At 43.9% G+C, this 12,076-nt stretch overlaps 1 protein-coding gene across 4 annotated transcripts in view; it reads right to left on the reverse strand.

Annotated features, from left to right (window-relative positions):
* OSBPL8 (oxysterol binding protein like 8) overlaps positions 1 to 12,076 on the reverse strand; it is a 193,495-nt gene that overhangs the window by 71,124 nt on the left and 110,295 nt on the right. For all 4 annotated transcript variants that reach the window (XM_066591672.1, XM_066591673.1, XM_066591669.1 and 1 more), the window contains exon 5: positions 3,590 to 3,727. In XM_066591672.1, coding sequence (XP_066447769.1) covers positions 3,590 to 3,727 — 138 coding nt within the window. The remainder of the gene's footprint in view (positions 1 to 3,589; positions 3,728 to 12,076) is intronic.

The following is a 12,076-nucleotide window of genomic DNA, read 5'->3' on the forward strand; positions in this document are numbered from 1 at the left end:
CATATGTGCGTGTGAATGGGCCCTGGCTTAGAGTATATTCACACATGCAGAATTTGTGGCAGAAGTCTCTACCACTGTGAATCTGGTCCATATATTTAATGGTCAGTTTTGCAAGATACAGATAAGCTCCATGTAAATGAATAGGACTGTTGCAGAAATCCTTTGCTCCGCAGTGTCTGCACACACCCCGCTGGCCTGAACGGCGTAAACTAAGGGAAAGAGCTAACAAACCAGTATGGCAAGTGGAAAGTTCTGTCATAGTTTAAATGACACGAAAAGTTCCTGTAAGCGAAGAGCCGTACAAACATTTATAGTAAGCCAGAGACACAGAAGAAACAACAGGCCTAGTGAAGTACAACCGATGGAAGCCGCACTCCGGGAGCAGCACAGTGCGGCCATAGCATGGTTAGACTTGGGTGTCATTTATTTGAGTAGTACTACTTGGCCTAAGGTCCTTTTACATAGGCCGATTATCGGGCCCGAACATTCCTACGAACACCCCTACGCCCGACAATCAGGCCATGCAAAGGCATGGACGATCAGCCAAAGACCCCAAACAGGACGCAGTATAGTTCAGTGGCAGGAGGTTGGAAGTATATTGTTCTACAAGCATTTTTCTATTTCCCTCCAAAATAAATCGCTTTATTTTGCTGAAGTACCTCCTGAAGGACATTAGGGGTACATACCGATTAGCGATTAAGGGGGAGAAAAACCCACATATCTACACTGTTCACATTTGACATTGAAATCCTTTCTGAGAAACTGAGAAAGTTATCTGTAGGTCAGTGGGGAGTTATGAAGTGTTGGGGTCCAACGCAGCACACTCCAGGTATAGTGGATTTATTCAGGCGTTTTCAATAGGAATAAAAAAAAGCCTAGATAAAACCCAGATCAAATATATGACAAACAAAAAAAAACAAAGTGCACTTGTCAAAAAAAAAGGACAAAAATGATGGCGCTTTCTTTACAAGCAAGAGGAAAAAAAAGCAACAATAAAGTGTGTGTGTGATGAAAGCAAAGGTAAAACTGCAGTCATAAAACAATTAAGTGGGCAATGCCTTCGCAGTACAGGTTTTCCAACTGCTCTCCACAAATGACGCAACACAATACTAGATTACAGCTTTGCAAGGAGTTAAATAGAATATACTACATTATTAGCAGACGGCCAAATAGAAGCGTGGCGAGTGCGCACATCGGCAAATTAACACCCATCGCGCAGCCAACAGACATGAGCACTGTACTAACGACTAAAAATAATTAGGGATTTTAAAACTGTCAAAAAACAGAACATGATGTACAAGACAAGTGACGGGGGGAAGCACATTAAAGATTGGTTATAGGAAGGACTCCAAAAACGTTGGCTAAGAATGTCAGATGGAGGCAGAAGTAGAGTAATGGAGTAATGGAAGTTATAGAAACGGCGTAGTAAAACCCACTAAGCTTTTTCCTTTTTCTTGCCCCCCTGCATAATCCTGCATGTGCTGTTCCTCTGTTATTCTTCCTGGAAATTTATGAATGACAACTGGGTGCTACCATTCTACTTGCCAATGGGGTGTCCCTACAGTGTCTGACATTGGCCAATCAGCGCTGCCAGTATCAGACTATGAAAGGACACACCTCTTTGACAAGCTGAATGGTAGCATCCAGTTGTCAATCTACTCACATACAGAGAAGGAGCAACAGAGAAGACGACACAGTATAGATTAACAAGCAACGTTACAAGGGGGCTCAAGTGTTTACTACAATGGAATGCAGACAGGTCCTGTTTAATTGATGTCACAATGTGAGTTTTCCTATACTCCTAGAAAAGAATGCATATCAGTTTCCTAATGATCAATTTAATGACAAAAGGGAAGCGACTAGTATTCCAATCATGTCAGTAATGTGCAGCAGTGAGCAAAGGGGGACCGAAGCAGACAACAATAACAACCGGCTGCCATCCAGCTTTTTGGGAAAGCTTATTTTGGTTAATGAATATACATCTACCTTTTAAATAGCCTTGTTGGCTCATATTCCCCGTTCATATCTAGCATTATGTTGCAGTTCAAAACCAGAGCAGGTAAGAAATAGTTTGGCCTCCAAATAAAGCAACTTAGAAAAACTTTAAAGGGGCTGTCCATGGGTTGTGTCCATGACTGTGGAGTCGGAAGAATTGTACTCAACCCAATTGTGGCTTACAAATAAAATGATCTATTAAAGGGGTTGTACGGTTACTGAACAACTAATCTTCAATAGGCCCTCCTTTGTGAAAATCATAGATATATTTGCTGGGGTCCAGCGCTGGCGATTCCTGTGACAGATGATGTCATGGGAGATCAGGTGACCGCTGCAGCCAATGAGCCTGCATGCTGAGTAACATGATGCTAGGAGTTCAAGAACGTGGCACTGTGATCTTTCATTGGCTGCAGCGATCACGTGATTTCCTGTGGCCTCATCTCTCAAAACAAACCCAGGACCACAGTCACATAGTGGATCTTATTGAAAAGGGGTTGTCCAGTAACCTGACAACCCCTCTAAAAGGGAGTTATCCCACAATCTGAAATAATGTGTGACAACTTCTAAACTACATAGAGCATGTGCTATGGGTTCCGGGCACCTCCACAGCCCTCTCTGTATTCTGCAGACCTGCTGTAGTCCCACATCGTGATAGACATACTGTATATACAGATATAAACAATTTTCAATGCACCCAAGTACAAAACAGTAAAGTCTATGTAGCTCTGACTTTGCCATCAAGAAACACTGTGTCTTAAGAAAATGACATTGCTGTTATGCTCCTGCTACTTGTTCCATCTCCTCCCCACTGTGAAACTGTAGTAATCACTGCTGGAGGTGTCAGGGGCTAGCTTCGAGGGTTCAGGCCATTCGGACAGCCTCTATTGTCGCACAGCACCAGAGCCCAGCAGCGAGAACTACAGGCAGAGTACAGAGTGGGGACATTGCATCCAGAATCCTACCAACAATGGTGCCAGGGATGTGCGCTTGTAGGACTGGTGCACACCCTGCTGAATCTCAAGTGGCGCCTGAACAGAGCGAGTGAGCAGAGGTGGTCATCACCGCGAATGCTTGCAGCAAGGAGACAGCGGAAAATGTGCATAAATGGTTTCCTGCTTTGCAAGTTCATTAGCCAAAATAGTGGAGATATTGGGGAAAACACGCCTGTTCGATTGGTGAGCATGGACCTACTGGTGACCCTCCCTGATGTCCGCAGACTATTATCTGAGTTTTCCTATGTAATATGTGTACCATGAATATAATACATACGATATATGGAAACCTGCCACATTTTCACACCAGATTAACCTTTGTATGATTACCGAAATAAACTACGATTTTAAAATTAGATTCCACTTTAGAGGACAAGTAGCGAAGGCATCACATTATTTGGCATCACTACAAATCATCTGCTGCTTCCTGCACTTGCAGGTTTAAGGGATCTAAAAATAAAAGACGCACAATGTAGAGTAAACAGAAATTCAAGGTTATAAAGGAGGAAAGCAGAAGTCCTGGTTCACTGAGGCCGCTAAAAACACGTAGAACTCGGATCAATCACATACACGGGAATCTGCAACAGACGGGGGTGACCTACCATGACTGTGAATGATGCCGGGGCTCAGCGTAGCCTGGACCAAGTCTTTGGTTGGAGATAGATATGTGTCTTTACCCTGCCGCTGGCTCATCTTTGCCGGGACCGTTACTGGAGACTCATCACTGTTTGTTAGCACATCTGGGGAGAGAAAACAAAGGAAAACTTCCAATAAAAACTGGGTAGGGTTTCTTTCAACTATAGCGACACAGCTCAACAGTCCGTTACTATTGTGGGGAGGGGGGGGGGGGGGAGGCACTTAACCCTTTCCAATCTACTGTCTGACCTCTGAAGACATTATGATTTAAGGCTGTACAGCTCCGATGTTGGAAGACATCCGTCGGGGTTCTCTTACTGTATATTGCCAGCCTCTCTGCTGTTGGAGTCTATCCAACGTGTCACCTCATGCAGTACTGGCTCTAGCCAGCATATAGCACAGTTGTGTAAGGGCAGAAAAAGAGTAAGCCGCTTAGGAAAACCAGGATACAAATTGGATTGGAAAGGGTTAAGATGTCATACATTTACTGTCATACAATATACACAATTGGCATTAGGACCATGGCCGTATTTGTTGCTAGGCATCAGAGGGCATGTGCCAAGTGCGGCCATGTTTAGGGGTGGCACTTTAGAAAAATTTATTTCCAGCACCGCACCCCAAACTATTATTAATGCAGAGCAGCACTTCCACTATTTTTTAGCCACAACCCACCACTGTAATATCAACACATACTTGTTACTTCCCCGGGATTGCTGTGTCCCTAGGCGGCTGCCATCATTCCTGCACCTAGCATTTTCTTATAATGCATGCTGGTAAGACAGCATTGACTGGGTGGCACAGACACACAGTGCACAGTGTTCAGGCAAGACTGCAGAGGCCGGGGCACACGACGGAGGGGTACAGCCTTAAAAGTGACAGATGCAGAGGGTGTGCAGCCATGGAAGTGACTGATGCTGCTCTGATAATGCAGGGACTGAAGGACAATGTTAGTGCTTTATTGTCCTCTGCATTATTAACATTTGTTTGAAGTGGGCCTGATGTTGAGGTACTAGACTCTCGCTGGCACAATACTATTAACCCTTTCCAGTCCACTGTCTGATGTCTTCCTACATTCTGATTGAAGCTTGTACAGCTCTAATGTCAGAAGATGTCCAACAGGGTATTCTTACTGTCTATTGCCAGCCACTCCACTGTCGAAGCCTTTCTGGCGCACACACTGGCTTTAGCCAGCAGATGGCACCGTTGTATAACAACAAAAAGAGAAAACCTTTTAGGAAACCCTAAATCCAAAACTGGATTGGAAAGGGTTAAGGGCTCATTCACATCACTGTCGAATGTTCCATTTGGAACCGCTGTCAATAAATTCCATAAAAAAAAAAAAAGGATGAAGCAGCACAGCATACTGCGTTATTTTGTCCTCTAAAAATGCCCTTTCCTTGATGAAACAGGACAGTATGATGCTGAGCCATGTTGTCTGGGATTGTGTACCAGCTCTGTGCTACAAGTACTTCTGGCTGCAAATGTCTGACAATAGGACTGCTGCAGCTAATAACTGGCCAAAGTGAGCCGATGATTGGTTGCTCAGTCCCATGTCCCTGGTGTCGGTGAGGTCATTGCTTGCTCGCTGCAGCCAGAGTGGAGAGCAGTGGGGGGCCAAGCGCCAATGAAACAGAAGGATCATGTGAGGCGAGTATCTCTTCTTTTATCTTTTCGGAGCAGGCTGATAAGCTTTGAATTTCTTTTTGTCCCCGCATAACCTCTTTGAATAAATAAAACACAAGTTATACTTAATCTTCTCCTTCAAAACTACTTCCCAATCTGCTCCGCTCCTCCTACTCTATAACACACTGCTGGCATATACAATGTAAGAGGTTCTCGAGGACAGTTCAGCATTACTCAATACAATCTATAGAAGCAATATACAGTAGCTCCATTGTAGATCCCACTCTATGTATCAGGTTGTAATAAAAAATGTATAAAGTTTTAGCTATTTAGTACATGATTATCCACATTAACCCTTTCCAATCCACTGTCTGACCTCTGAAGACATTATGATTTAAGGCTGTACAGCTCCGATGTTGGAAGACGTCCGTCAGGGTTCTCTTACTGTATATTGCCAGCCTCTCTGCTGTCGGAGCCTATCCAACGTGTCACCTCATGCAGTACTGGCTTTAACCAGCAGATAGCGCCGTTGTATAACGGCAAAAAAAGAGTAAGCCCCCTAGGAAAACCAGAATACAAATTGGATTGGAAAGGGTTAAACCATCTTTATCATTTATTTACATGGCTCTTTTCTCTCACATTCCTGACCGTTCTGTAAGTTGCAAACCATTTTATAGTTCTCTTGTAACATGTACAAAACGCTGAAGAGGAGACACAAAGATTATAGGTCTCCAAATGGTTTTCTTACTGTGTATATTAAGCCCACGTTATACCTGGCCCTCAGGCTGGTAATTTATATCCATCTGATGGAAAGGCAAGGCCATATTTTTAGCTTGGATGAGGAGTCATGTCCCTTGAGCGCAGCTTTTGTAGTGCTGGTTTTAGAGAGCTATAAATACATACGGTCATTAAATAAGCACAATCTGTACCAGTTATAGCTTACACAGCGAGGACCAGCAGCCAGAAGCATGGAGGAAAGTGTTCCACTCTGTCTTTTGTCTTAGACCTTTCTTGGTGCTGTAAAGCATGCTCTGATTTATGTTCTCGTCAGAGAAAAAGTATCATGCAAAATTCCTGCGTGCAACATCCTAGGGCAGCGATGGCGAACCTTTTAGAGAGCGAGTGCCCAAACTGCAACCCAAAACCCACTTATTTACCACAAAGTGCCAACAGTCAAGGGGCGGGGCTTATCACGACGTATGATCTAAAAAGCACAGGGCCTCTTCAAAATAGACAGCAAGCAGATTTTGACTGCCTTTTGGATGTGGAAATACTGGAGAATGTCCTCAGCGGAGATTTACGTGGAAACGTCTGCAGAATTTCCACAGCGGTCCCAGCAATAATAGTGACCCCTCCAGCGATAATAGTGACCCCCTAGTGATAATAGTGACACCCCAGCGATAATAGTGACACCCCAGCGATAATAGTGACACCCCAGCGATAATAGTGACACCCCAGCGATAATAGTGACACCCTCAGCGGCCCACCAGCAGTAATAATAGTGACACCCCCCAGCAGTAATAATAGTGGCATCCCACAGCGGCCCCCCAGTATATAAGTGACCCCCCCAGCATTAATAATAGTGACACCCCCCAATGCCCCCCCAGCAGTAATAGTGACCCTTCCCAGCAGTAATAATAGTGACACCCTCCCAGCGACCCCCCAGCAGTAATAATAGTGATAACCCCCAGCAGTAATAATAGTGATTCCCCCCCAGCGGCCCCCCAGCAGTAATAATAGTGACATCCCCCAGCATTAGTAATAGTGACATCCCCCAGCAGTAATAATAGTGACATCCCCCAGCAGTAATAGTGACACCCCCCCAGCGGCTCCCAGCAGTAATGATAGTGACACCCCCCAGCGGTCCTCCAGCAGTAATAATGCTCCACCCATAGCGCCCCCCCGAGACCCACATACATACTCCTCCTCCTCGTGGAAGCGCTGATCCCCTCCCCTTCTGCCTGATCGCTGGTGCACACTGACATCAGTGTGCTGCCGGACGCCTCCTGCTCTTGCGGAACCAAGTAGAAGACGTTGGGGAGGAGGATCCCAGCTGCACACTGATGTCACAGTGTGCGCCGGGATCAGCGCAGATAGCAGCCCCTGTTGGCATTTCCTAATGTGGTGAGAGAGGGCCCTGCCTGTGCCACAGGTTCGCCACCACTGTCCTAGGGGTGACTAAGCTACAGGGCAAAGAAATAGTTTGTCCTCCCTCCCCCAGAAACTTTAGTCTTCACTTCCAGGTTCAGCAAGCCCCCCCATCCCCACTATTGCAGATACGACAGCTATAAATTCAATATTCCTAACCCCACTTTAAAGAGCTGTAGCTCTAATTGTTTAAGTGCTATTGAAATGCTTTAGGTGACCATTTAAAGCCACGAATCCTGGCTTTAAAATGATACGTGCCAGAATCCCTGACAGAATCACGGTAAAAAGCTGTGTGGTTTTCTTATAGAATTTTAGATGCAGATTCCAAATTTGTGCTCCAATTTTGACGGTCAGGAACAGATTTACAGAAAATAGCCTTAACAGTAGAATAAAAAAGTATAGATATAATTGCAGTTAAATGTCTTTTATAAATGTTATTACAAGCAGTAAATACTAAGTAGGGTAACATGTAGTTATAAGCATGACTAAGGCCCCTGCACACGGGTAGAAACTCTGCGGCAGGATTTCCCACAGAATTTCCACCCGTAGCCGCTGTGGCAGGATTGCATTAGAAAACACAATCCTATGCAGACAGCCGCAATTTTTTCGTGTGAAGTCACACGCAGAAAACAAATCGTGGCATGTTCTATTTCTGTGTGGGTCTCGCAGAGGCCCGCACAGAGATGTCAGTGAAGAGCCGCCGGCTCCTCTCTGCGCATGCGCCAGCTGGGCGGCATCCGGCACATCACAGAGCTTTGGAGACGCCGGGAGTGGGTGAGCCACAGGCCTCTGCAAGGGCACGGGTCTGCATCCTGCTGCGAGATTTCTAGCAGCGGGATCCGACCTGGCCGTCTGCAGGCGGAGATAAGATCACCAGGTGCCAGATGTTTAACAAATAACTCTAAGAGGGGCATGAAAATATGGGAAGTTAGATTCAATGTTGGCATAAGCCACTTATTTCTTTCATGTATGCCAGTGTTCCCCTCTGGAATATTCCAGCAGTAATCAGCCAGCAACCCGGGCATCTACTTTCCTTCATAGGGTTATTCCTTTTGTTTCAATATTTAGTGGGTTTTATTAATTTTTCAAAACGAACAACAGGTTAACATATACAATAATAAGAAAATGCAGTTATAACATTCCAATAGAAATCTAATACGCATCATGAATTAGGCAGGTAATGGGGTGGAAGTAACACCAACTGGTTTAAACAAGTGAGTGAAAGGGGAACTTAGGTGAATAAGTAATGCCAGGTAAAACAGAGAAAAGTTAGAGACAAAGCTCCTGTCAAACAGTTATGTGATGAAAACATAGGACTTTACAAGAACAGGAAAATATGACAATCATCCAGAACTACACCGATTGCAGGATATCCGAGCTCTTCATATATGTATGAATTTTAAGAATGTAGATGTGTTACTTACAGATATTTTTTCATATAGATACATTTAAGTGATAGTTTCTTCTATATTAGGGATGTCCGTGCTTTCCCAGTGTCTAAGAATACCCAAGTTTGACAATGCCAGCACTTTATAGCTCAGGATTTGAAGTTTTGGCGTGATTAGATAGGAGTTAAAGGGGTTGTCCCGCGAAAGCAAGTGGGTCTATACACTTCTGTATGGCCATATTAATGCACTTTGTAATGTACACTGTGCATTAATTATGAGCCATACAGAAGTTATCAGAAGTTTTTCACTTACCTGTTCCGTTGCTAGCGTCCTCGTTTCCATGGAGCCGTCTAATTTTCAGCGTCTAATCACCAGATTAGACGCGCTTGCGCAGTCCGGTCTTCTTGTTTTCTGAATGGGGCCGCTCGTGCCGGAGACCGGCTCCTGGTAGCTCCGCCCCGTCACGTGCCGATTCCAGCCAATCAGGAGGCTGGAATCGGCAATGGACCGCACAGAAGCCCTGCGGTCCACCGAGGGAGAAGATCCCCGCGGCCATCTTCAGCAGGTAAGTAAGAAGTCACCGGAGCGCGGGGATTCAGGTAAGCGCTGTGCGGTGTTCTTTTTTAACCCCTGCATCGGGTTTGTCTCGCGACGAACGGGGGGGCTGTTGAAAAAAAAAAAACATCCGTTTCGGCGCGGGATATTCATCAAGGCTGATGAGGTAGACTTCTGGACTGTATGTCTGACTAAAGAAGATAGTAATTGAAATACGGAGTCCCAATACTGCTGAAGAAAAAGGGCAGCTCCACAAAATATCCAATAATGATACCTCGCTGACACAATTTCTTCAACAATCAGCTGAGCAATCAGTAAATATCTGAGATTGCTGCATATCATCATCTCAAATGTGATTTTCCTTTGTGTTTCTACATGAGTGCTACACTTGAGTGCTTCACGAGTCAGATAGAGGGCTTGCTTTCATTCTGTGCCGCTAAATTTTTGGCCTAACTCCCTTTCACACTCTTTCAGAGGGTATTTTGGAAACTAGCACAATCGTGTAGTAATACATACATAGGCTTTAATCCTTTAGAAAATATACAGAATATATTTAAATTGCCCCAGAAAAGTTGAGTTTTAGGTGTATGTAAGAAATACTTGATTTGTAAATATATGTATTGGCCACCTGGTGTCAGATGATATTGAGTTGCTCAAATGGAGCAAGAGATAGATGTGGAGTGTAGAGACACCTAGTGTTCTGCTATTTGATTTTCAGATATGGGATGGCATATTGAAGCAGGTCTATAGTAATATATTCTTTCAGGAGAGGGTTTTGTGGTTTTGACAAGTCATGAAATTTTTTCCATACTTCTAAAGCTTTTTGACTTACTGGAGGGATGTGGGATGGTAAAGGCAAGTGCCACAAGGGAACTCTAAGTAAAGATTTAAATCAAGATAGAGGGTTTAAAATAGAAATCAATTTTAAATCTTTGAAAATTCCTGGAGAACAGGAGAAGTCCCAGAAGATTGGTAAAGGACAAATGTTGTCCCCATCTTCAAAAAAAGGGAAGAAGGTGGATCCAGGAAACTACAGGCCTGTGAGCCTGACTTCTATACTGGGAAGGATCTTTGAACAAATTATTAAACAGCATGTATGCAAGTACTTGGATAAAAATGGAGTAATTAACCAGAGCCAGCATGGGTTTGTAACAAACAAGTCATGCCAGATGACTCTAATTTCCTTCTATGACAGAATCACCGACTGGGTTAATCAGGGAAATGCGGTGGATATCTTGACTTTAGTAAAGCTTTTGACAAAGTATCTCACACTATACTTATTGAAAAAAAATGACCAAATATGGGATTGACAAGGCAACTGTTAGGTGGATTCACAACTGGCTGAGTGACTGTAGTCAAAGAGTGGTCATAAACGGCTGCACATCCAAGTGGAAGAATGTATCAAGTGGGGGTACCACAAGGCTCCGTCCTAGGCCCAGTGTTGTTCAACATTTTTATAAATGATCTGGAGGAGGGAATGGATGGAAAACTGATCAAATTTGCTGCCGACACAAAGCTAGGAGGGAGGGGGAGAGAGCAGGGAGAGAGGGAGAATTCAAAAAGATCTAGAAAAGCTTGAACAGTGGGCAGCAACTACCAGAATGGCATTTAACAAGTAGAAATGAAAAGTCCTACATCTGGGCAAGAAAAATGAAGAAAGCACATACAGAATGGGAGGATTTGAGCTATGCAGCAGCACATGTGAAAAAGACTTGGGTATACTAATAGATCATAGACTGAACATGAGTCAACAGTGTGATACAGCAGCCAAAAAGACAAACACAATTCTGGGATATATTAAGAGAACAATAGAGTCTAGATCACGTGAGGTCATTATCCCCCTCTACTCTTCCTTAGCAAGACCTCATCTGGAATACTATGTCCCGTTCTGGGCAACGCACTTAAAAAAAAAAAAATAAAAAAAAAAAGACAGACAAACTGGAGCAGTTCAGAGAAGAGTTGCCAAGATGGTGAGCGGTCTGTAAATCATGTCCCATGAGTAAAGGTTAAAGGACCTGGGAATATTTAGCTTGCAAAAAAGAAGGCTGAGAGGAGACAATAGCTGTCTACAAATAACTGAAGGGCTGTCGCAGTGCAGAGGGATCAGCCCTATTCTCATTTGTACAAGGAAAGACTAGCAGCAATAGGATGAAACTGAAAGGGAGGAGACACAAAGTAGATATTCGAAAAAAACTTTCTGACAGTGAGGGTGATGAATGAGTGGAAAAGGTGACCACAGGAGGTGGTGAGTTCTCCTTTAATGGAAGTGTTCAAACAGGCTGCACAAATATCTGCCTTGGACGATTTAGTGAATCCTGCACTGAGCAGGGGGTTGGACCCGATGACCCTGGAGGTCCCTTCCAACTCTACCTTTCTATGATTCTATGAGAGGAAACTAGGTGAAGTCTCATATTACAGAATGTTTCTGGCTTTCAGACCTCCATCATGGGGCTAATTTGAAAACACAAACCCATTATAATAAATATAAATCTATATAATTTTTTTTTTGTTCCTATTTATATAAATATAAAGGTCTTGAATGTCTGGGAGGTCTAGACCTCCTTCCCATCTGTCCTTCGTGAGTATGGTGTTAGTCACCCAAGGTTTATGTTACACCCAGACAAAATGAGATGGGATTCTATTCATGTCTGTATAAAAAAGAAAAACCTTGTGGTAGTTTAATAGGGAGGGTAAAGAATAAGTATAATAATTTTGGCAGAAAAAGTACTTTGAAAGTAG

This window comes from Eleutherodactylus coqui, chromosome 2, assembly GCF_035609145.1.
Source record: "Eleutherodactylus coqui strain aEleCoq1 chromosome 2, aEleCoq1.hap1, whole genome shotgun sequence".
Taxonomy (NCBI): domain Eukaryota; kingdom Metazoa; phylum Chordata; class Amphibia; order Anura; family Eleutherodactylidae; genus Eleutherodactylus; species Eleutherodactylus coqui.